General features: G+C 44.3%; 2 protein-coding genes and 1 pseudogene across 2 annotated transcripts; 1 reads left to right on the forward strand and 2 right to left on the reverse strand.

The window, feature by feature from the left end:
• Positions 1 to 1940: 1940 nt before the first annotated feature.
• Positions 1941 to 5553, reverse strand: LOC6041235 (heat shock 70 kDa protein cognate 4). Its single transcript, XM_001850475.2, has 2 exons — positions 5364 to 5553; positions 1941 to 4313 (listed from the first exon to the last, which is right to left on the reverse strand). Exon 2 carries the CDS (start codon positions 4311 to 4313, stop codon positions 2346 to 2348), a length of 1968 nt encoding a protein of 655 aa, XP_001850527.1. The 5' UTR covers positions 5364 to 5553; the 3' UTR covers positions 1941 to 2345.
• Positions 5554 to 8473: 2920 nt separating this feature from the next.
• On the reverse strand, positions 8474 to 25353 carry LOC6041234. Its single transcript, XM_038260098.1, has 3 exons — positions 22311 to 25353; positions 9324 to 10472; positions 8474 to 9260 (listed from the first exon to the last, which is right to left on the reverse strand). The coding sequence occupies exons 1-3, from the start codon at positions 25204 to 25206 to the stop codon at positions 8581 to 8583; spliced, it is 4725 nt and encodes a 1574-aa protein (XP_038116026.1). The 5' UTR covers positions 25207 to 25353; the 3' UTR covers positions 8474 to 8580.
• A 319-nt stretch (positions 25354 to 25672) lies between these two features.
• On the forward strand, positions 25673 to 26259 carry LOC119768588 (annotated as a pseudogene).
• The last annotated feature ends 167 nt before the right edge of the window (positions 26260 to 26426 follow it).

The raw sequence follows: 26426 nt of genomic DNA on the forward strand, positions 1-26426 counted from the left end.
TGTCAGAAAATTTGGTCAATTGTTCACATTTTGATCAAAAAACCATTATAACACAAATGCCAAATCTAGCAACGGATTAAGAATAGTTCATTTTGAAGTTTATTCTGACTTAAATAAAACATGCTTGTATAACTCGAAAAGCAAAATGACATTTGCAGACATGATGATTCATTTCAGTTTGCTGAACATGATGACATAGTAGATGTAACCTTTGGTTTCAGCTGGGATTTCTCGTAAACAAGTTGTTAATGTGTTCAGTGTCTTATGGTCATGAGTTCTTATGACATGTTCAAAAAACGTTCTCTATGCAAGTATGACACTTGCAAAACTAGCTCGAAACACGGACTTTTCTAACGAATGAAGAGATGTTCAACAAAAGAAAAACGTGCCCTGAAAAATATAAAAAAAATTATATGTGCTCTCAATCAACCTCTGACATTTTTGCCGATTTACATGTATGTAACCCCTTAACTCTGCTTTACTGCTTCTTAATTTATGTTGATTTTCGCAATAAAACTCATAATAAAAAAAAATATTTTGGGTTTGGAGTGAAAATTGTTATGTGCCCTTTTGTGTTTTTGATTTTTTCAATGGTAAATTGTTTGCTATCAATCTGATTCTTGGAGGGCATGTAGTCCCTGTACTAATGTGTACTAATGAATAGAATAGTGGAATAATCCCAAATGTTTACGTTTTGGTTTTGTGCCCTAATGAAATATTTGGCTCGAAATGTGCTACTTGGGGAGTTTATAATGCATTTTAAAACACTTTTTTCATTGAAATGTTGAAACCGTTACCTGTAATTTAAATTTTTTAACTGTTTTATTTTTTTGGTCATAGTCGAGGGACATAAACTTCAAAAAATATTTGCAAAGGCCTAAATTGATTTTGACGAAATTTTGTTCTATCGCTGCATGTTGAAAAATTATACTTCGATGCCGGTGTGCTCTTTTGAGCTAAGCTTGCTGGGATTCCCATCTAGATAGAACAAGATAGCACACGGTCATCGAATTATTATTTTTTTTAATTTTGAAGAAGGATTTTTTTTTCATTTTTCGTTGTAATTATCGAAATGAAATCCAAAGCCAAATTAGCTAATTATTTTTCGAATCCGGGAAAGTTCTTTGCTTATACAATCAAATTAAGACTAGATCAGATCAAATTATGCAGGCTTAAAAATATAAAATTTGCTAACAAGTTATAGAAAAATGTATTATGATTGAGCATTTAATTATGTGCATTTATCTGAGAAATAAATTAAAAAAAAACTGCTATCATTATCAATTTTATGAAATCTCAGAAAATATTCAGCCAACTTAACTCCTGTAATAAATTTTAAATCTATCTCATTTTATATGAACAATAAAACATACAATAACTGTGTTTCTGAATTTTACCATATTAATGTCTCCAATTGCAATTATAACATCAAAACTCATATTGAAGCAATAATTAAAAATCAATATCAATTTATCAAAATGCTTGTTAATTTGGGAGGGGCGCCAAATTGATGCTTCGCCAAGGGCGCCGTAGACCCAAGGTACGGCTCTGCATACATTGAATTCTAAATTCATAGATCGAGAGTTTTATTTTAACTTATTTTCCCTAAAACAGCATTCAGTTATCAAAATCTTAACTTAGAAATATGTACCCTACTTCACTTGCAAAGGTTTTTGAATTGATCTCAGTTGAAATGTTCTCTAAATCTCTGAATTTAGTCTGAGTCTGATAGTCACTATACGTAACGAACATCACAAATGAAAGTAAACAAGCAACTCTTCATTGTTGATCTATCTGAAAATGTTGTTTGAATAACTGCTAAAGTGATAGTTCCTCACTCACATTCAAGCGTCGTTTTGAACAAACCCAGAAAATTACCAGTTGGAATGTCAAAAATAACCCAGAACCCAAGAGGAATCAAAATAAAAACACAGTTTCGCTTTTAATTCTCAACTCGCTTTCGTTTGTTTTATTGGGCATTTCCCTTTCCGTTTTGTTTTTTGTTCATTCTGACTTTTGCTTGCTAACTGAATTACTCGTTCCAATTACAATCGGTCCTAATCGATGACGTAGAGAAGGTTCCACAACAAGAGATCGGAAACACGCAACAAAATGTAACGCACGAAAAAGCGAAATTCAATTCGATTGGTTTGCTTTATTTGTGGTTTTTTTTTCAGAGGAATGGATATTCATCATTTGTCTAAGCAGTGTTTGTGTAATAAGTTAAATTGTTTTGAGACAAATACTGATATTGTTTGAAAATCGGAATTGAATTGGTTGAGTTGTTAAGAATTGTGCATCAGCCGCCTGCGCCGATGGTTTTGCGGGGGGAGTGGGCGAGCGATTTAATCGACCTCCTCGATGGTCGGGCCGGAACCGGTACCGGCTCCAGGGGCGGCACCACCGGCGCCAGCTCCAGGGGCACCACCGGGGAATCCGGGCATGCCACCGGGCGGGGCACCTCCGGCGCTCTGGTACAGCTTGGTGATGATCGGGTTGCAGACGGACTCGAGCTCCTTCTGGCGGTGCTCGTACTCCTCCTTGTCGGCCAGCTGGTTGGCATCGAGCCACTTGATGGTGTCGTTGCACTTGTCCAGGATGAGGGTCTTGTCGCTGTCGGTGATCTTGTCCTTGAGCTTGTCGTCCTCCATGGTGGCCTTCATGTTGAAGCAGTACGACTCGAGTCCGTTCTTGGCGGAGATGCACTCCTTCTGCTTGTCGTCCTCGTTGCGGTACTTTTCGGCTTCGTTGACCATGCGTTCGATGTCCTCCTTGCTGAGGCGGCCCTTGTCGTTGGTGATGGTGATCTTGTTTTCCTTGTTGGTGGACTTTTCCAGGGCGGTAACGTTCAGGATACCGTTGGCGTCGATGTCGAAGGTGACCTCGATCTGGGGCACGCCACGGGGCGCCGGCGGGATTCCGGACAGTTCGAACTTGCCGAGCAGGTTGTTGTCCTTGGTCATGGCACGCTCACCCTCGAACACCTGGATCAGCACACCGGGCTGGTTGTCCGAGTACGTGGTGAAGGTTTGGGTCTGCTTGGTCGGGATGGTGGTGTTACGCTTGATCAGAACGCTCATCACACCTCCGGCGGTTTCGATACCGAGCGACAGTGGCGTTACATCGAGCAGCAGCAGATCCTGGACCTCCTCGGACTTGTCTCCGTGCAGGATGGCGGCCTGGACGGCGGCACCGTACGCGACGGCCTCATCCGGGTTGATCGACTTGTTCAGCTCCTTGCCGTTGAAGAAGTCCTGCAGCAGCTTCTGGACCTTCGGGATACGGGTAGATCCACCGACGAGGACGATGTCGTGGATGCTAGCCTTGTCCATCTTGGCATCGCGGATGGCCTTCTCGACGGGCTCCATCGTGGAACGGAACAGATCGGCGTTCAGCTCCTCGAAACGGGCACGGGTGATCGAGGTGTAGAAATCGGTTCCCTCGAACAGGGAGTCGATCTCAATGCTGGCCTGGGTCGACGACGAAAGAGTACGCTTCGCACGTTCGCAAGCCGTACGCAGACGACGCAGGGCTCGCTTGTTCGTCGACAGGTCCTTCTTGTGCTTCCGCTTGAATTCCGTGGCGAAGTGGTTCACCAGCCGGTTGTCAAAGTCCTCACCACCGAGATGGGTGTCTCCGGCGGTCGACTTGACCTCAAAGATACCGTCGTCGATCGACAGGATCGACACGTCGAAGGTACCGCCACCGAGATCGAAGATCAGCACGTTGCGCTCGCCGGCGGTCTTCTTGTCCAGACCGTACGCGATGGCGGCCGCGGTCGGCTCGTTGATGATACGCAGCACGTTCAATCCGGCGATGGTACCGGCATCTTTGGTAGCCTGTCGCTGGGAGTCGTTAAAGTAAGCGGGCACCGTGACGACGGCGTTCGTGACCGTCTTGCCCAGGTACGCCTCGGCGGTTTCCTTCATCTTGGTCAGCACCATGGAGCTGATTTCCTCCGGGAAGAACGACTTGGTCTCACCCTTGTACTCGACCTGGATCTTTGGCTTGCCCTCGATCGACACGACGGTGAACGGCCAGTGCTTCATGTCGGCCTGCACGTTCTGTTCGTCGAACTTGCGTCCGATCAGTCGCTTCGCGTCGAAGATCGTGTTGCACGGGTTCATCGCGACCTGGTTCTTGGCGGCGTCTCCGATCAGACGCTCGGTATCGGTGAAGGCCACGTACGACGGCGTCGTGCGGTTGCCCTGGTCGTTGGCGATGATTTCGACCTTTCCGTGCTGGAACACACCCACACAGCTGTAGGTGGTACCCAGATCGATACCGACTGCTGGTGCCTTGGCTGCGGCCATCTGTTGGAAGAAAAGGGCCGAGTTAGTAATGCTCATTGAACCTTCTCGGAACTGGTGAAATGTTGTTGGATGATGCAATACCGCGTGGTGACTCATCTTAAAATCGCCAAAGATTTCTAAGAATTTAAAGACCTCATAACCTAAGCCCGATAAAGCGCGCGCAAAACCGCATGCTTCCTCTATTACATGATAACGCAAAAAAAAGCAAAAACGTGGTAGGCCATGCATGGAGTTTGCTCGCTTAGCAACAGCATCAAACGCATGTGTGTTCAAACCTCGTTGCCACCGGTTTAACCCTCCCCCCATGCGGCGACCCTAACCTCAATTCCCACCATCGCCGCCGGCACCCACCACCCTAACCTCACTTCTTCTTCCTCAAACGGCTGCGGCGTGTGCTGCACGCGGAATCGTTTAATTTAAAATCCAGGAAGGGCGCGCGGGTTCACACAAGCGATGACCTTTTGTTGCAAGAACCGCATTGACCCGCCGCTGTTCTCCTTCCCCCCTGAAAAGGATTCTTGTTTCCAGACACTTCCATAAATGGCGGCCTGCTGCGATCAACGCGATGGCGGCGCGCGGTCAAGGAAGTTTGCGCGCTTCTTTCCTTTGTTCACCACACACGAGTGTCAAGTCATGGAAAATTACGTAAGTTTTGTGCGTTTTTAAAGTAGACTTTTTCATTCTTGGAAGGTGCGAAAAATTTTCCCCCATTTCACCGGGTCATCCTCCCTTGCAAAAGGAAATTGAGGTTAGGAGGTCAATTTCCTTTCTAAAACAGTCTGGAAAATTCCAGCTATTGTTCTAGTTCAAAATAACGAAAAAAAACGAACTCTTGCTAATTTCTTCGGTAAATTTCAGGAAAATGGCTTTAAATTAGTATTAAAATTAATATTTCAAAGCCACATGCAAAATTAAACCCTCCAGACGAGAGCCATTTTGTTTCCCCCACGTGTGGAAAATTCTCGCCGAACGATGAGTCACGCAATATTTCACGCCCTTTTCGAAAATTTCCCCAGCAGAAAAAAAATCCTTTCTTTTTCACAAACTTACCTTGTTCTGCTTTGTGTTTGCTGGTCGGCGTTAAAAACCACGAAGGATTGTGGACTTCCGCTTTTTTTTCCTTACTTTAAGCACACTTCCGTCTGCTGGAACTTTTCACTTCACACACACACACGAGCGGGATAGCTTGCTGCGTGGATGTTCGTCTTTAGACTGCTGTTCAATGAATGCGAGAGGTTGCGGCGTCGGCGGCGGTATTTATAAAAAGAGAGAAAAACGCGGGAGCGAGCGCGTGAGAATGAGAGAGAGAGAGAACGTTCCAGATGGTTCCGGGGGACTGCAGTGATGCCGGATCGTCGGGAAAGAAGAGATTAATAGATATGAACTATTTTTTTAAGTAATTCAAAAAGTTTAAATAATTTTTCAAAATCAGCCCAAAATTCACATAAAATTAAAAAATCAAAATCAAAAATACAACGCGAAAAATGTCCGTACTCGATTATACGGAGTCTTCACCAAAATTTCACGACGATAGCCGAAATTTAGTTATCTGACCTGAAATTTAACTCCATAACTAAACAAATCCCTTGACAATTTTACTATTCGTTATGTTGCAATAATTTTTTTAAAGAGGATATTCTCTGGTTTGTCCGTTGCATGCTAAAATTATCATTGGGCTTCACTGCCCATGTTCGCATGAATGTCCCATATGCTGAGAAAAACGCATTTGAAGTTTGTCCCATACATAAGGCTACGTGTTAAGTTTTCACGAAAAAAAATGGATTTCCTCCTGATTTCTAGAACAAAGTACTGGATGTTATTGGCTCTTTTGAAAGAGCACACGATTTTGAACCAAACTGCATCAAAAACTCGAAACCGATGAAAATGCATATGGGACATTTATGCGATCAGGGGCAGTTCAGGACCCAGCTCTTTTTTTTTTTTTGAATTCTAAAACTCTCAAATTGAGCAATTCTCTGCAAAGTCGGCTGATATCACATATTTAAGTTTTTTTTTCTATTTAGGCCGTTGCAAATATTTTTGAAAGTTTATGTCGCCCCCTCGGTCGCCCCCCTTCAAAATTGGTATGAAAAATCAGGGGGCAAAAAAAAATCTTTTTCCAAAAAACTTCAAAATTTCCGTGAAAATAGAAGTCAAATCAACGTAAAACAATCTAAAATGCATTTTTCTGCAAGGATAATCATATTTTGCATGTTTAGGCATGTTTAAAATTGTTTTGAATTTATACGAAATTCCAATGTACAGCCCCGCAAAAAAAATATTTTTCGCAAAAAATAAAATTTTCGTGAATACTTTGATATTTCGGAAACTAATGATGACAAAACAACTGGACAGGTGTATTATGCATTTGAAAAAAAAACTTTTTTCATTAAAATGTTGAAACCATGGCTCGTATTTTCAATTTTTATAATTTTTAAATTACCAAAGCCTATAATTTCAACATTTGATTTTTTTTTTGTTTAATGTTTAATGTTTTTAAGCGCAGCTTTTGAGCCAAAGAAAAGCCGCCAAGTTATGCTTTTTTGAAAAAGAAAAAGTGATTTTTTTTGTTGAAAAAATGAAGTCTTACTCGATTTTTTTTGACTTAAGTTCCTAATGTAAAATCAAATTTGCAATCGACAAGTACTTTACAGTTTTTTTTATAAATTGCAGCGTTTTCAAGATGTAGCCACTTAAAATTCAGTTTTAAATGAAAATTCTAGTTTTTTGATTTTTTTTTAAATATTGCTTATGATTTTTCATTCTTGAAAATATTTTTTATCGTTTTTTTATTATTCATCCAAACGATCCAAACAGCTTTTATTTTGTAGTACAAAATCTCAGAAACTAACAATTTATTTTTAAAAAATTAACAATTGTAAAATTTTCTGATTTTTTTTCGATCGGATTTTTTTTTCAATTTTGGAATCAAATCCAACATTTTTAAAGGGCGTAATATTAAATATTTACCCGGGAACCGTGGTGTAGGGGTAAGCGTGATTGCCTCTCACCCAGTCGGCCTGGGCTCGATCCCAGACGGTCCCGGTGGCATTTTTCGAGACGAGATTTGTCTGATCACGCCTTCCGTCGGACGGGGATGTAAATATTGGCCCCGGTCTAACCTAAAGGGTTAGGTCGTTAGCTCAGCCCAGGTGAAGGAGTCGTGTCCCTGGGTCCAGCCTCGGTGAAGTTGCTGGTAGGCAGTTGGACTAACAATCCAAAGTTCGTCAGTTCGAATCCCGGGGTGGAAGGAAGCTCAGGTGTAAAAAGAGGTTTGCAATTGCCTCGACAATCAAGCCTTCGGACACTTAGTTTTGAGTAGGAATCGCGCAATCGAAAACGCCAAGGCAATGCTGTAGAGCGAATAATTTGATTTTGATTTGAATATTCAATATTTGGCCTTTCTGAAATGTTGTTCAATCGTGAAATTATATTTTACACGCGGTCAGTTCCTTACTGTAATCGGTCGTTGGAAACGACCAACAACTATCGAAATAAGCGGCGGGTCAGATGCGGGCTAGCATCGCAAACATTTTTATTTAGATTTGGACAATCTAATCTTCGGATAACCGGATCACACGTTGTTGTTCTTTATTGTCGGTTTTTGAATTGAACAGCTCAAACTTTGAATTCAAAAATGCTCTTACTTGATCTAAAAATATTAATTTAAAAAAAAGTTTTTTTTTCGAGAATATCGTTACTGAACATAACACTCAGCAACGAGCTCAGCAATGTGCTCAGTTCTAGGCTCAGTTGCAGTGCAGAAAATCCAGCTACACACTTCGCAAAATTCCAATTTTGTGACACCCTACCAATAAACATTTCAAACTAATCTTGGCAACCCTGCATTAAAATAAGAGAGAGTTTAAAAAGAGAGAACACAGAAACAGAGAGGGAGAGAAATGGAGAGAGCCGATTTTTGAGAAGGTATGAAGTTTTCAGTCGCATGCACAGAAAGTTTACCGTTTTGGTGCACTCACACATACTCACATTCTCTTTCTTGATTTTGGCGCGCTAAAATTCGTTTGAAAACCTACCAATGAAATCGAGAATATCATACAAAGGGGCTAAGCAAGGCGAGTTAAATGTTTTCGTTAAACTTTGTAGAATTATTTTTTAAAGGATTTGCTTCGGATACCCTTGCAAGTGACGATCGTGAATCAAACTGTCTCAAACAAAGTATATTTCGAGCAAAGTCCGTCTCCTTAATCGCTACTCACATGTTCAAACTAATGACTTAGAAATGCGCCACAATGAATCAAACGCCTCACTTTCGCTGCTGCACCTTCTTGATCGTTACACCCGCGACCTTAAAGTGCACGTCCATCCGGGATCGGCCCGCCGACGTTTCTATGATGGTCCGCACCATCTTCTGCATCACCGATCGGCTCTCGGTGGTCGTCGTCGTCGTTTTAACTGAAGGTGGCGGCGGCGGCGGCGTTGGAACCAGATGCTGGATTGAACTCTTGTCGTCTTCCACGCCGTCGTCGTCGTCGTCGCTGAGCCGCTCCTGCTTCATGCGTTGACTCATGCTGTTTAGGGCGTCGATGATGTCGACGGCGCTAAAGTCGGCCTGTTCGGCGTTTGCGAGCAGGTCCAGCGGTTCCTGCTTGATGGTCGGAGCTGTTGGCAGCACCGGTTCGATGTGGAGGTGTTGAGTGCGGGTTCGTTTGGGTTTTGGGGGTCGGGTTTGCTGGGAGGAGTGGGGTCGCTTTTTGGGAGTTGGCGTGGGTTCAAGGAGTACGAGTTGGTCCATCGAGAGGGCGGACGATGGTCTGGGGGGATGACGGGACTGTTTGCTGAGGGCGTCCAGCTGGGTGAGGGCTTTAACTTGCATGTTGTGCTTGGCGGCTGGGTTTGCGATCTCCGGTTCGCGGGGTGGTCGCTTGGGCCGGTTGATCGGAGGCGCCGGTGAGTACATTTCCTCCATGGCCACCATGGCGCGAGCTGAAAGGAATGGGGTGAGGTTAGTTGGTGAGGTCAAGGTAAAGGGGATCATTGTGAGCTTACTTCTTCTTCCTCCGTAGGTACTCTGCGTCCGGTTGGGGGTCCTCGTGATTGGAATCGCTTCGAACGGTTCAACGACCCGTTGAGGGGTGGCAAACTGAGGCATCACAGCGTAGGTCGCTTGGAGCGAGTCTTGCAGCAGATCTTCCAGCGTTTGACTCGCAAAGGGCGTTGATTTTTCGGTTGGATTTATCTCCACTTCTGGACCGGTAATTTCCATGCCCGATTCCTCCTGGACCTCGTCCACGTAGTAGTAGCAGTTGGACTCTTCGTCGAAGATCCGCGACGGCGTTTGCACCACCAGCGGACCCGATTGAACCGAACGGAACGATTCGCAGGTTGGCAAAGGTTCCGGCACCGGAGCTGGCGGTGGAGGAAGTGGAGGTGGTGGCGGCAGCAAACACGACTGGTCCAATCTGTACGTTTCCGAAATTCGCAGTATGTTGCTGGCAGTTTGTATGATTTGCTGGATCGTCGACTCGTCCACCTGGTTCTCTTCCGGAGGTAACTGCACGTCAATCAAATGATCTTCCTCCACGTCCAGCGGTTCCTCCTTAATCTCAATCTCATCGTCAATCACGATCACCTCGTCCCGCTGCTGCTCCGCCAAATCCGTCGCGTAATCGCTCTGCACCACTCGAAACTCATCCCGCGCCGGATCGCACCGTTCCCACAGCTCACGATGGCCCTCAATCTCAACCTCATCCTCCCCGTCCAAATGCGTCCAACGCCACGCGTGCGACACCGGCTTCACCACCACCTGCTCCTGCCGATCGCTCAGCCTCTGCGAGCTTCGACCCGCTGCCCGGCTGTAGGTCTTGCGCGGCGCACGCACAGTCGGTACCGGTTCCTCCTCAAACGCCGCCGGTCCTTCCACCGCGTTTGCCACCGGTGACATGTGCAGATCCAACGGTTCATCGCAGGACGTCTGAGTGACGACCTCCTCGCAGTATTCGGTCTCTTCGAGTTCCTCGATCACAAAGTCGCCCACGTTCGTGACGGCCGTCACGTGGGCCAAACTGGTCGAAGAAATGGTGACGTTTTCGGCGCCAATATCCGGCTCATGGTGGGGCTCGGACGGTGGTTCTGCTGCGACGGTGCACTCTGCTTGGGAGGTGTCACATGAGGTGGTCGTCGTTAGCTCGATTGGTTCTGAAAGGAGGATTTTTGTTGAATTAGATGACTGAGTGTTTTTATTTTAAAGTTTTCGATCGGTTGTCTAAAAACGATCTTCGACGATTTTTATGTAATTTTTCTCTGGCTAAAAAATAAGACAGTCTAAAGTACTGATTTGCAAGAATTTGAAAATTTGAAAAGGTCACTTCAAATTTCAAAATAAAAAAAGTATTTTTTTTTTTTTTCATTTGAAAAAATAAAAAAAAACAAAAAAAAAGTTAGAAACTCAATGAAAATTTGAAAAAATCCTTAAGGGTGCACAGAAACCAAGGAATTTGTTGTCTTTTTATTCTCAATTTGTCAAAATTACGGTAAGTTCAAAAAGTTGTCAAATCTTTGAAATCATCTAAATATCAAATCTTTGAAATCATCTAAATATAATAACCTAAAAATATAAGGATTTCAAAATTTAAGATTTCTGGAGTTTTTTTTTTTTGAAAAGGTCTAATAAACCAAATTTTCAGTTTTTGCTTTTTGGGTGTTTTTGAAACCGCCTTGAGTCAGGGGTATTAAAAACACCCAAAAAGCAAAAATTGAAAATTTGATTTATTGAACCTTAAAAAAAACTCCAGACCTGTAGAATTTCAAAAAAAAATTCATAATTTTTGCCTTCCTCATCTCATTTAGGCAAGGCTATAAAACAGGGGTGCCCAACCTTTTAGTCCTGCGGGCCAGATCTGATGTTTCTGAAGCAGTGGCGGGCCGGAACTAATTTTTGATAAAAGTTGAAGAAGTTAACACATTTTTGTTCAATTTTTATTATTGGGTTCTTTTAAAGAACATAAATAAAAGAACTAGTGTTGCAAATAATATTCCTAAATCTTGATTTTAAGAATGAAAAACAAGGATAACATTCAAAAATGAGTTTATTTGAGTTATTTTAATTTTTGTTTGTTTAAAATTGTATAGTTATTGTTTTTAACAATTGCAATTTTTATTTAAAAAAAAATCAAATTTCAATGGACTTTGCAATTTTTTAAGTTTAATTTCCTCAATACTACGATATAAAAAATCAATGAGACATGATAAAATTTATTCAAACGAAATTTGGATTCGAATATCCCTTTTAAAAAACAAACTTTTTTGCGTTTTTGTGCACCTTTATTCAAATATTTTAAAAAATATTTTAAATGATTTTAAACACAAACTAAATTTAAAAAGTGTAAAAATATGTATTAAATCATTATTAATTCGTTAAATTCAAGGTTTATGAAAAATATATTTTTCGTTTTCGTTTTCGTTTTCGTTTTACGGAGCAAGGTGGGGGACGCGGCCTCAAGTCAGTCCAAGTCCGGTTTCTTGTGGAAAAAAGGGTAGTGGCCGAACTAGTATTGCATACCAAATGAACACCACCGGAAGATATAGGGGATCGGGAGGGGGGAGGTGAAAGAAAATTAGTGTTGATGTGAGTAGTAAGAACTTGGATGATTTGAGCAGTTACGGTAATCTAAGTTTAACACTGAATAAAGAAAATCTGAAATTGTGATTCAAAGTAAGAAGGCCCGGAATAAATTAAATTATTAGTTAATTAAATAAGAAAATGTAACTAATCGGAGATCTATACAAAAGAAACCTATGATGTATTCCAAATTTAAAGGAAATAAAAATACTAGAGAAAAAAAGATGAAAACTAACTGCCGACCTGTCACGTCCGTCAATAGTCTTGTCGTACATTACAACTAGAAACAGATCTGCCAATGAAATGTTACACTTCGTTCAAATCAACTAATCATTTAAGTCCAATTATTCATCCACGGAAAACTATCTAACTTTAATCAACAACCTAAACTAAACTGTCTGAAAGTAAATTTAATCTCAAATCCCCGAATGTTTTATTATAACGCCAAATAAGGTAAAGGATCTTGTTTTTAAACCAGTCTTGCCGCTTCCAAAACCAATAAACATAAATGAACAGTTCATAAGTTGAACACTAGTAATTAAGACGACTATTTCATGCCATTCATTTCATTAGGGCATAGAGCTTTGCAAACAAGAGTGCATCTCTATTATACCTTATGTAAACTGTCATTTGAGTGAAGGAGACACACTCCTGTTCACAAAACCCATGCGCCCTTTTGAAATGTTAGGCTCCATTTGATCGTCAAGGCTCCAGTAGACCCTCGATTCGCAACAATGGTCGATACAACCATAATCCGAAAACCGTTAGTTCAACAGATTAACGAATTTTGTCCGATATCATCGCACTATTGATTGACCGAGACTCTATGGAAATTTTGACATATCAAAATGCCACGTAATAATATTTTTTTAAATAAATTTCAAAATCTATTCTATCCTACAATGCCTAGAAGAGGCCTCTGTTTCTGTTGTGAGTAAGCGCTGGTTTCAGAGTTCATTTTTCAATTTAAAAGGGGTGGGAGACGACTAATTTGCTTCATGAACTCCTACTCGGCCTTGGGACCACCTCTTAAGACACTGATGGCTCCTAGCTAGGAATTAAACCTAGACACAGCGTCGAGGCCCGCTTCGCATGGCAAAAATGTTGGCTGGGGGGAAGTGATATTATCACGAAATTTTATTTTAAAGCCAACATTGCTAACGGCGTCGAGGTCCTTACTCATGCCCAAGGATTTATAAAAAAAATATATTTTTGCTCTCTTATTTCATGCCCCATTGAGACATTATTTTTATATTTTTAAAATATTGGCCGCGATCTATTTTCAGTATGAATAATTTGCTTTGCTTCATTAAAAAAAAAACTTTATCACTGAAAAGTTGTTCTGGAAAAATTCATTAGCTTTTGTTTACTTATTTATTTAAAAATATAGAAAATAGAAAAAAAAACTTCGATTTGAAGTAAACACAGTAGAAACCGAGAGAAATTTAAATTTAGTGTCTTTTTGTACATTTTTGGACAACAATCCAAGTTTTTAATAAATTTCACAATTTTACGAAATGGATCATTTTTTTTTCTTGCAAAATTTTTCAGTTTGGAAATATCGATGTTGAAATTACAAGAATTAAATTCAAACATGAAGAATGTTGTTACAATATTATAAAATTTGATGTTAAGATTATATGTTTAATTCAGACAATCAATTTATTTATTTAATATTTTATGAACAGCCTTAAGGGCCGGTCATAGAATTATTTTGAAAAGCCGTCGCGGGCCGGATAAAATGGCTTCAAGGGCCGGATCCGGCCCGCGGGCCGGACGTTGGGCAGACCTGCTATAAAATCACTCGAAAAATGAACTTCTTAAATACACCTCCTAGATATACCTTCACGTATACCTATCGACTCAGAATCAAATTCTGAACAAATGTCTGTGTGGATGTGTGTAGACATGATTTTTTTCCACACGATTGTCTCAGAACTGGCTGAACCGATTTTGGCCGGATCCGCCTTATTCTGTTCGTTTTGGGGTCCCTATTAAATTAAACTCTATTAAATTTTGATCTGTTTAGTGAAGTACTTTTAGAGTTATGCCATGAAAAAGCTTTTTTTGTAGATACAAAAAAGGGTGATTTTTGCATAACCTCAAAGGCCAGGTCTTTTTGCTTACGCGCACACAAACTTTTTACTGAAATATACAACTCATAAGACATTGTTAACTAAGACTAGAGAGACAGCATGCAATTCCATCGTTCACCTAATGTTGGCATATCATAACTTTTAAATTCAATTACAGCCCCCCCCCCCCCCTTTCTCCTTTATTTTGGAGAGTTGGTAAAAAAATAATTCAGAAATGGTTTTTAATCGTGTTTTTTTACCGTTGTACATAAACATTGTCATAGGACTTTAGAACCCTATTATAAAAAAAATCCAAATTCCAAATTTTAGAATTATAGAAATTGAAAAAATTATAACTTAAGATTTTGCAGAGTTTAAGGGGCTACATACAGATAAATCGTCAAAAATGACAGAGGTTGGTATGAGCACTTATTTAAACATTTTTTAAAATCTTTTTGCAGGGCATTAAAATATACATTTTCGTTTATTAAAAAAAAAATGAAGACATTTGGATGTACCATTGCCGAGATATAGATATTTTAGTTTAGAATTTCCAAAAACAAGTGCCACGATATCTCAACACCGCTTTGACCAAATTGGCTCAAAATTTTGGTGCAGACTCGTTAAGCCGTCCCCCCCTTCGTGGACAATTGTCCATACCCTACGTGGTTTATGGATGGTCTCTTTAAAAATTATCGGATTTCTAATATTTTTTCCTGCGATGTGTAAATTTCAGAAACATGGAATAAAAAAAAGAGAAGTTCCAAATTTAAGAATTTTAGAAGCGTACAATTTTTTAACTAAAGAGTTCTAGAAATATGGAATTTGAAAAAAAAAATAAGTTTTTGATATGAAATTCCTATATTTCCGTAGCAACAGTTCAATAGGGTGAATCTGCGTTTGTAAACAAGCAGTCTATCCCCCTCTTACTTGACGTGAACTGTCACTTGAGCGAAAGGGATAGACTGCTTGTTTACAAACGCAGATTGGCCCTATTGAAATGTTACTACGGAAACATAGGAATAGGAATTTTTTTTATGAATTTTAGAATGAGTTCAACCAGAATTTTGTTTTTTTTTTTAATTTCTGAATTTGACAATTCTAAATTTTACAATATTATAGCTTTACAATTTTAGCATATCGGAACATATAAATTTATCGTGAACACTTGTTGAAAATTAGAATTATAATCTTAATTTTTATTGACGAAAAGTTTAAAATTTCAGCATTTACTTAAAAAAATAAATTTTAAGGAACTGATTTTTGCCTTCCTCGCGTTACTGAGGAAAGGCTATAAAATCACTCGAAAAACGAAATTCTTAATTAGACCTTGACCATTCGAGCTGTCACCTTCGGCGTGCTAACATCGTGTCGAATAAGTAGCTCTCGCGAAAAGTTAATTTATTACCGCTCCCGGTGTGTTCGCCAGCACCCTGGGGAAAAGAAAGCAGCCCAAGCCGCCGCCGCTGCCCGGCGAAGGCTCACCCGCACGGGACAGTTCGTCGCAGATCCTGCAGCGGGTGAACTACAAAAAGGTCCGCAAACAGCAGCAGGAAATCGCCGTGACGACCCCGCTTTCAAGGCGCCATCGAAGAAATTCGCTCGGCGGAATCTCGTCGACTTCGGTCCAGCTCAACAATCATCGTCCTGGCACCCAACCCGGAGGAGGCACTGGTGGTTTCCCGACGTTTAACCAGTACGAGGCGCTTGACTTCGACATCTCCGGCGACGATGAGGAGAACAACAACAATGGCGGCGATGGGGAAACTGCTGCCGCTGGTAATGGTGCTGCCGTTGGTAGTGTTGTGAAAAACTCGGTCCCTGTACCCACCAAGGTGAGATGTCCGCTGATCTTTGTCTACGGTTCCAGTGTCCCGGCACTCAACCGGCTTTTGTCAACAACCCAACTGGGCATCGACGACTACCACCTGCGGGTAAACAAAGGTCACATCCAGATCAGGGTGTCGACTAAAATTCACTTCACTGCTGTGGTGAGTAAATTGAAAAATTCCGACGTCCAGTTTTATACGCACGGAACCAGCGACGAAACACCGGTAAAAATTGTTCTTTCCGGGCTGCCTGTGTTCCCCGTCGAAGACGTGAAACTGGAACTCGAAAGTGTTTTTCTGCGCCCCACCAGCGTCCGCCAGATGGGGAAGTCGAAACACGGCGACTACGCGCTGTACCTGCTGCAGTTCGATAAAGGAACGGTGAAACTCCAGGAGCTGCAACAGATCAAGGCCCTGTTCAACGTCATCGTTCGCTGGAGGCACTACTCCAAGAAGAAGTCGGATGTTGTCCAATGTTTCCGGTGCCAGCAGTACGGGCACGGGATGAGGAACTGCCATCTGGAGGCCAAGTGCGTGAAGTGTGGCGAGCGCCACCAGACGACAGCATGTGTACTCCCCGCGCGAGCCGACGTCGTGGTCAACGACGACCGCTCACAAATCCGCTGTGCTAACTGCAGCCAAAACCACACAGCGAACTACAAGGGTTGCCCCACCCGCCTCAAGTACCTGCAGGACTTGAAGGCCAAGAAGAAGACGAGTCCCGCCAGCAGAAGCAACGCTCCGAAGGTGTCTGCAGTTCCTGCGCCTGCCTCACGGCCACTGGGTGGCGACTTGAGCCAGCTGCTCGGCAGCATCGCGAATCCTGGGGTCTCGTACTCGCAAGCCGTGCAGGGCCAACCCGAGTCGTCAACCTTGTTCACCGTCGAGGAGTTCATGTGCCTAGCCAGTGAACTCTTCACTAGGCTTTCGAATTGCCAGTCGAAGGCCATGCAATTCCTCGCCCTTAGCGAGCTCATTATCAAGTTTGTTTATAATGGCCAACCTTAGCTCGCTGAAGGTGATGAATTGGAACTGCCGTTCCATCCGCAACAAGGTTGTGGAATTTTTCCACTTCCTCGAAGCTCACGAAATCGACATCGCTGCAATCACGGAGACCTGGCTGCAGCTCAACAACTCGGTGTACCACGAAAACTACACCATTGTTCGCGCGGACCGTAACTCGCTGGATGCTGCTCGAGGGGAGGAGTTGCACTTCTGGTGCGTAACGGGATAAAGTACTCCAAGCTCGAAACTTCGACCCGGGCAATCGAGTCCGTTGGGGTCACGATCAATGTGGATCCCGCACCAGTGAACATCGTTGCTGTTTACTACCCTGGCTCGACACGCAGGGCAACGCTTTGTCAGTTCCGACGCGAAATACGGCAGCTCAGCAGCATCGATGGATCAGTCTTCCTGGTGGGTGATTTGAACGCGCGGCATAGGATGTGGAACTGCACCAGGGCCAACAAGGCAGGACAAATACTGCACCAAGAGTACGAGTCCAAGGACATCTACATACACGCTCCGGATACTCCCACCCGCTGCCCCGCTGGACGAGGGAGGCCTTCCACGTTGGACCTGGTCATCTCTAACAACCTGGTGCAGATGTCGAAGCCGATAACGCACGTCGAACTGTCGTCGGACCATCTGCCGGTCACCTTTACGATCGACGCTGACATTCCAGTCGCCCCGGCTGGAAGACTCGTCCGATGCTTCGACAGAGCGAATTGGAGCACATTTGCTCGCTCGATCGAGCGGGAGGTCGACCTTAACGCAAGCTGGATCAACGATCTGGATCGCTCGGAGAAAATCGACGACGCCATCGACAAGTTCACCGCCATCCTCAAAGCAGCTGAGGAAGCCGCTGTCCCTTCGCGTAGGATCCTACCTCAGAAGAAGGACATTCCCGACGAGCTGAAGCTGCTAATCCGGCTGAGGAACGTGCGGCGTAGACAGTTCATCCGAAGACGGGACCCGCTCATCGGAGCGGTGGTGACCCACCTGAACAACGTCATCAGCACCAAAAGCGCCGAACACCGCTACAAAAACTTCGGCTCCTTGCTAAGGACGCTGAACAACGGCAGCAACAAGTTCTGGAAGCTTACCCGCAACCTCCGGAACACGGTCAAGTACAGCCCCCCGCTGAACGTCAACGGAGACCTCGTAGCGAGCCCTTCAGCGAAAGCCGAAGCGCTCGCGAGTGCATCGCCGCTGCCCACAACAACGAGCAACCAGGTGATCCCGAAACATCGGTCGCTGTGGAGAACGCGCTTGGCCACATCCGAGCGACAACTCCTCCCGTGCCTCCGGCCGCCCTTGTCAAGCCGAAAGAGGTCAAGGCGATCATCAGCAAGCTCAAAAACCGAAAGTCTCCGGGGCAAGATGGAATCCGGAATACGTGCCTCAAGCAGCTGCCAAGAAAAGGGTTGGTCGTCCTGACCAAAATCTTCAACGCTTGCCTGGCCTTGGGCTACTTTCCGGCCGGCTGGAAACACGCGAACGTGATCGCCATCCCAAAGGCGAACAAGGACATAACCAATCCAGGTAACTACCGCCCGATCAGCCTTTTGAGCAGCCTAAGCAAACTCCTGGAACGGGTGATCCTCGCCCGGATAAACCGTCACCTAGAGACGGAGCAACTCATCCCACACGAGCAGTTCGGCTTCAAGCCGGGGCACTCAACGGTGCACCAACTCGCCCGTATCTCGGAGATGGTGAAGCGCGGTTTCCTGGCGGGGAAGTCGACCGGCATGATCCTTCTCGACGTCGAAAAGGCCTACGACTCCGTGTGGCAGGACGCCGTGGTCTACAAGCTCTTCCGCTCGAACCTCCAGCCGTTCCTGGTCAAGATCGTCGAGTCGTTCCTGACAAAGCGGTCGTTTACGGTGACGGTGAATGGCGAGCGTTCTTCCGTCCACAACATCCCCTTCGGCGTGCCCCAAGGATCAGTGCTGAGCCCGACTCTCTACAACATCCTTACCTCCGACGTGCCGATGATCGATGGAGTGTCGTACGCATTCTTTGCGGATGACACTGCATACTTGGCATCGGATAAGGACCCGAAGATCGTCGTCACCCACCTACAAGCGGCACAGAACAACCTCGAGGAGTTTCAGCGGAAGTGGCGCATCAAGCTGAACGCTGGGAAAACCCAGTCCATCTTCTTCACCAGGAGGCGTGCTGCTCGGCACCTTCCCCGCAGATCGATCAGCGTCAATGGCCAGCCTGCGATGTGGGACGACGAGGTCAGGTACCTGGGTGTGGTGCATGACAAGAAGCTAAAGTACGACAAGCACGTGAACTACATCATCGGGAAGGTGGATCGGTCCACCAAAGCGCTCTACTCCCTGCTGAATCGGCGGTCGAAGCTGAGCATCAAGAACAAGTCGCTAGTGATAAAGTGCATCATCCGTCCAATGCTGACCTACGCTGCTGCGGTCTGGGGCAACTGCGCCAAATCGCACCGAAAGCGACTCCAGGTGAAGCAGAACAAGCTGCTCAAGATGGTGCACAACCTGGACCCGTGGTACCCGACCGACGATCTACACAAGCTGGCCGGCGTCGACACCATCGACGCAAGCATCGAAAAGGCAACGAGAACCTTCAGGACTTCATGTGGGATGTCAACGAATCCGCTCATCGAAGCACTCCTCCGTCAACAACTGTGATATTAGTTTTTAAGCCAAACATAGATCTAGGGTTTTTTCTCAAAATTTATTTTCCCTAAAAGAACACCCAGTTAGCAAAATCTAAACTTAGAAATATGTATCCTCCCTGCAAAGGCTTATGAATTGATCTCAGTTGAAAGGTTCTCCAAATCTCTGAATTGCAAATGTAACATCCTGGAGCAGAACTGTTAAATTCTAATAAAAACACAATTCTAATTCTAATTAATTAGACCTCCTAGACCCACCTTCATGTATACCTATCGACTCAGAATCAAATTCTGAGCAAATGTCTGTGTGTGTGGTGGGATGTTGATCAAAAAATTGTCACTCGATTATCTCGACATTGGCTGAACCGATTTTGTCCGTTTTGGCGTCATTCGATCCGTCTTGGGGTCCCATAAGTCGCTATTAAAAATGATAAAGTTAAGTTAAGTACTTCAAAAGTTATGCTAAAAAAACGAGTTTAACAAAAGTCCGGAAGATTGTAAAAAGGGTGGTTTTTGTAAGAAAACCCGTCATGCTATACATTTTAAGAAAGGTATTTAAAAGACCTTTCCAACGCGTCCAAGACTTTGAAGATCTGACAAGTCTATCAAAAGTTATAAGCACTTAAGTGTTATTTATATGCTTTTTAGAGGCCGGATCTCAGATATGTTGATGAAAACGTTGTCCGGAACTCTCATGCAACCTATTGTTGGATAGGTATTTAAAGAGCTTTCCAATGCGTCTAAAACATTGAAGATCTGACAACCCTATCAAAAGTTATATGCACTTAAGTGTTATTTACGCACTTTTTCGAGGCCGGATCTCAGATATTTTGATGAAAATGCTGTCCGGATCTCTTATGCGACCAATCGTTGGATAGGTAGTTATAAGCACTTAAGTGTTATTTACGCACTTTTTGCATTTTGGATAGCACCCTTTAAATGTGAGGAAGGCGCCAACCACCTAAAGGTGGATTAAGTAAAGTTTTTTTATAATAAAATAGATTTTTTTTACACTTCGTTGAATTTCTTTACACTTAATTTTAAATTGATGACATCAAAATTTAGAAATTTTAAGTTTTCAGCGCTTATAAATTCAACAATTCTCGGATATATTTTCAAAAAGCCGTAAGAGCCGTTGGTAAACAAAGTCCTTTTTAAATCGGTATTCGACCTACTTATGATAAATTAATATCAAAAACGCTCGAGATTGTTCATTTACACGTCCTTCAAGTGCCCCAAATTGAAAATAAATGAAATTTTGTCTCATTTTCGAGAAAAACGAAAATTAGTGTTAGAGGTCACGGTGGCTCTTACGGCTTTTTGAAAACTCACCCGAGAATTATGGAATATTTATTTTAAGAATTTTAAAATCTAGCAAATTAAAATATTAAGGAATTAAAATTAAAAAAAAATAAATTAACTGAAATATTTAGGATTCTTTTAGGATTTATAAATGATTTTTTTTAATAATGGATGCTAAAATCTATAAAACAATCATTTCAAATTAAAAAAAAAGGTTATTTAAATTTTAAAACTTTAAAAACTTAGAGTGTTTTAATGGAAAAATAGTTTACAATTTAAAAATAAAATAAGGTATTCATAATTTATAACCCTAGAATCGTTTAAAAGAGCCTAGGGTTTCGGTACCTTTTTCTAAGTAAGTCAAGCATAAAAATTCCCCATGCTCCGCATCCTTTCTCCTTCCCCGGTGAATGAGAGCGGCCGGCAATGGATGGCTCTCATTGTTCTGCCTGTCTTGTTCTGGTGGAATTGGTTTTAATTCCCTTCAATCAATTGATAAGCAACCTGGACTTGACAATCATCACATAAACATGACGAAATCCAGTCTGCAACCCGCTAAGACCACCTTCTCCATGCTCTCCTAATGCGCAATTTTGAAATCTTAAAATATCAAAACTTTATGATTCTGGAATTTAAAATTTTCAGCCTTTTTGAATTTCAGAATCATAAGATATTGAAATTTTAGAATCTTAAGCTAAGAACAAGATTGTCCGTTCGACGCAGTGGTGAACGCAGAACGCTGTGCCAGTTCGATTTTTCCATGAACTGTCAGTCGAACAATCTGCAGGGGTTGCTTTGTTCAATGGTCGATGACTGGCAGGCTATGATGACAGGCGCAAAATTTTGCGTTTGCGTTCAGGCCTGACGGACAATCTTGTTCTTACCTTTAAGGAGGTATAAGACTACGGCAAACAAACTTGTCTGCGTTGTTTGTTCTCTAACATTTGTTTGCAGAAACGTCAGCTTACATACATTTTGTCTTGTTTGCGAGTTTGCTAGTTTGGTGAACAGTCAAACGCGAAAAATTGCGAGTTTGTTTGTTTGCCGTAGTCTAATACGTCCTTTAGAAGTTCGAAAGTTCAAATTAGAAAATCTTTGAGATTGTCATTTTAAATTGAGTAAAATGAAATCAAAATTTTGAAATTTAAAAATTCTAAAATCCTGGAAATTAAATTTTTAAGGAATCCCAGACAAAAAAACTAAAAGAATATTTTATTTATTCTACATGGATAACCCCCACCCTCTTCCCACTAAATTATCGTCGTAGTTTATGGATGGTACCATAATATAACATTTTTAGCACACTGTAATCTGATTTTTACAAAAGTTTTAAATAATTGAATTTTAGAGTTGAAGAAAAGTTTAGTTGCATTCAAAAATTTTAAAATTTAGTAATTTTTAAACTCATGAAATGTAAAGTTTTTGAGTTGAAAATTCAAAAGTGATAATTTAAATTATTTTATGGAAATTGTTCACGAGGGGGGAAAGGGGGGGGGGGGGGGCACCTTTATATTACGATCAAAATCAAATGAACGAATAATCAGTAACACTTACCATTCTGAACAGGCTCCTCTTGACGATCAGAAACCAGCTGATCATCCTGGTTGGAACTATCCTGCTCACCAACCTCCTCCCCGCCAAACTGTCCAGATTCGTCCTCCACCTCGTCGGCCGAAAACGTCTCTTCCGCCGGATCGTGTCTCGTGTCCTCCTCCTCCATCAACTCATCCCCGCCCTCTTCCAGGCTCGGCAATTCCTCAACCACCGGACCGTCGGCGACGTCAACCTGAGGCTCCACCTCTAGCTGAGACAACTCCACAATCGGCAAATCCCCCGGATTGATGACGGTAATTTGCGACACCAAACTGAGCTGGTTCGAATCCTCGTCCAGGCAGTACGCCTCGACCGTCTGCGTCGTCGCCGTCGTTGACTGCAACGCCGAGGGCAATACTTCCGCGATCGGTTGATGATGCTCGGGCGACATGATCCCGTCCAGCGAGTCGTCATCGCGCATCTCCTCGACGTACACGGAGCAGGGCGTGGCGCGCGAGATGCGCACCTTGCGCAGCGATTCAACGCCCGTCGGCTGGCAGATAGGTGGGGGCTGTGGCGTTGGTGGTTGTTCCGGCCGGACGGTGGCCAGCTGTACCAGCTGCTGCAGCGAGATTTGCTCGTCCAGTTGGGCCTGGTAGTCGTGTTCGTAGCTTTGTTGGGCGCCTGGGTCGTCTGCGACGACCACGTTCTGGAAGTCGGCGTCGCGTGGGTTTTGCCGGGCCAGCAGCATTGTCCACAGGAAGATGGAGCGGAAGCGGGCGCGGAAGGCTTGGAGGGCGTTCTGATAGCCGGCTTCGTCGAATTGGTCAGTTGGCGGTGGGAGTTCTTTTTTGCTGGGTTTTGGGGGTGGTTTGGGGTAGTTGGCGTGAAGGACGACTCCGCGAAGGCCAAGGATGGTGTTGTAATTCGGAGGCATTAGGAAACAGGAGGTACAGTTTTGCAGGAAGTTGGCCAACGCGGCGTTGAGTTGGATGGAGAAGCTGGTGCGCAGGGCCTTGAGCTCGTTCAGGGTAAAGTTATGGCGGGCGGTTGCGACCGCTTCGTACTGGGTTGGACAGCTGAGGAGGATGCAAATGACCTGCTGGTTGCAGAAAACGCGCTTGTTTTCGACGTCCGGATATTGATCGCCGAAGCGGAAGTGGAACGAGTACAAAAACTTTTCGTACAGCTTCTTCTTCATGGCGCATCGCAACGTATCGCAGAAAAGCTTGTTCTTTGGCAGGCCGATGACCTTTTTGGCGCGAGTCTTCTTCGCTGGTGCGTCCTGCGGGGGTGGTGGCGACGGTTCTCGAGCTGTGCTCGACGTCGACGGCAGTTCGTCTTCTTCCTCTTGCTCTTCTTCTGCCTTGTCCTCAGTGTTGCGTATTTCGACCATGGTTTGCATCCAATTTTCGTTCGTTACGGCGGTCGACAGGCGCTTCTCCTTGCGGGGAACGTCCAGCAGGGTGGCGTCCGGATTCTTCTCCAGGAACTTTTCGATCGTGTAGTACCGTGTCCGGCAGCTCAAGCGGCTGTGATTGCCGAGAACTTTCGAGCAGGCGGCCCACGATATTTTACGCGGTCCCTCGTCGGTAAGATTCTCCTTGATAAAGTTCATCAAGCTGTAATCGTCTTCGATTGTCCATCCGGAGTGCTTGTTCACGTACTTGAGCGTGTGATGGTACCTTGCCCAGATCTGTCGATTCGTTCGCCCGGGCAGCAGATTCGGCGGGAAGTACTTGAAGTCTTCACCGTGTTCCTGCACGTACGCCGTTATGACGCAGTCCTCTTCCGGCGTAAATTTGGCGTTCTTCGTCGGTCGCATCAGCGTGAACATGTACCGGTTGTAGCATTGGATTTTGTTCCTCAGCGGCATTTTCTCCACAACTTTGTTCCAGACAATGTTCGACCCAACCCGGTTCTCGTCGACCAATCTGACCAACAATGCATCCTCCTCCACACTCCATCGCTCGTGCTTAATCTGGGCCATGTCCGAAAACGTCGTCTGATAATGCACAAAGCACTGGTACGCCGAACGACCCCCAACTTCAACCGCAATCTGCGCCCAATCCTGACGCTGGTACCGCTCAACCGCCTCCACCAGACGCGTCTCCTCCTCCGGCTTCCAAGCATCCCGAACCAACCCCGGCAGCATGTAATTGTTCCAAATCCCAATACACGCCGACACCGAGTGCCGCTCACTAATGTTCACATTTGAAATCCTCAACCAATCAATCTCAAAACGCTGATCCGGATACTCCTCCGGAAACCGCAGCACCTTCTCCCACAAATCTCCAATCTCCTTCCGCCCAAGCGACGCAATCTCCCGCCGCAACCGCTCCGCCTCCAACCCATTCCCAATCTTACGAATCTTTAGCCGGTTCTCCCGCTCGATAAACTCCACAATCTGCGCTTTAACCCCCTTCAAGATGTTCACCTTGTCCTTCACCGTCCAGTTCGTATCGGTCACCTCGAACAAATCCAGCGGGAAAAACTCCTTCCCCACGTTCTTCCGCGTCAAATAGTCGTCATTGTGCGGCCCCGGGTACAAATCCTCGTCCTTAAAGAAAGGCTGCCCGCAAATGTACCCCGAAGTGCGCGACTTCCTCGCCACCGGCCGCTTCGCGTTCCGATACTCGTCAATCTGCTTCTCAATCTCCTTCTGCCGCTCCTGGCACTGTCCCAGCAATATCTCCAACTTGTTCTTCAAAATCTTTAGCATGTTATGGTAACCGCTGTTCAGCTTCAGCGCATTCTCCGTCGTAATGTTCACATTCTCGCAGATAATCTCTTTGGCTGTCGCCGTATAATCCACATTCTTCTGGGACTTGTCCTCGCCCCAGGTCGAATCGTGCTCGCTTTCCGACTCGGTCAGGAAGCTTCCGTCGCCGTCCTCGGAGTCCGACTGCTCGGACATGGCTGCAAACCTGGTTGGTAGGCGCTCACCCCGTTCACCAAAAAAAGTGCTTCATTTGCGTAATTTATCAGCAAAAAAAACTCAGAATAATCCAAACGATTGCGCGAGCCGAACGCGGAAACTACAAAAAGTTTACAAACTTGTGAAGCTGAGCAGGGATTTGTTTACATCGCGGATGTCAAACTTTTAAAGAGGGGGTTCGGCGGATAAGGTCGAAAAACTGTACACTGGTGATTGAGAAGAGCATTAGCATTAGCAAGTCGCACCTAATGGTACGTTCGATTGAGGGCTAGTTTCGCACTGAGTTCCGCACTAAGAGCTGTCAACAAGGGGTAGGACAGAGAGTAATATTGAGAAAATTTGAATAATTTTGAGTAACATTGAGTCACTCAAAGTTTTTCAATCCTCTTAAATGACGTAACGAATTTTGACACTGACATTTGGCACCAGAGACGACTGACTTTGACAGACACAAAAAAGAAACAACGTGGAAACGACCGTCCAAACAGTAAGGTTATTCAGCGGAACGGTTCGTGGGCGATTCTGCCCCAAAATCGGTGGTACGGGAACGGAAACCGATGTGAACAAGCCCGGTATCGCCATCGTCTTCGTTTCGGCCAACCTGACCACTGATGTCAAGTCCGTCGAAATGTATCAAGAAGCCCTGCCGGAGGCCGTGCCCGGAGACAACGTCAACAACTTGTCCGTCATGGAACTGCGTCGTGGATACGTCGCCGTGCTGGATTGGCATACCGCTCACATTGCTTGCGAGTTCAGTGAGATCAAGGAGAAGGTCTTTCGTAATTTCCGGCAAGTCCACCGAGGATCATCCAAAGTCCAACAAGTCTGGTGATGACGCTATCGTCTTCCTGGTCCCTGGTCTGTGCGTGGTAGCCGAAAAGGCCACCAAACAACAATCGATACTAGCGACCGCGAGGACAGTTCCCTTGAGTGAACCAGATGTCGATTTCCGGTTATGTCATGCGGATACTTGCGAGAATTCAGCTGTCAAAGGAGTCAAATAAAACTAATAAATAAAAGCCTTTATTTTTGCTTAGTTTCTTTTAATGCGGTCCATTTCGATGCATTTGGTCCATTGTGCGCCGGAAAAAAGTGAACAGTCTTGAAAGGAGCCGATGTCCTCTGAGTCCTCCTCGTTCTGGATCTGGATGTCCGAGTGGGCTTTCCACTCCTTGTCCATGTACACCTTACAGCCGAAG

Source organism: Culex quinquefasciatus, chromosome 3, assembly GCF_015732765.1.
Source record: "Culex quinquefasciatus strain JHB chromosome 3, VPISU_Cqui_1.0_pri_paternal, whole genome shotgun sequence".
Classification (NCBI taxonomy): domain Eukaryota; kingdom Metazoa; phylum Arthropoda; class Insecta; order Diptera; family Culicidae; genus Culex; species Culex quinquefasciatus.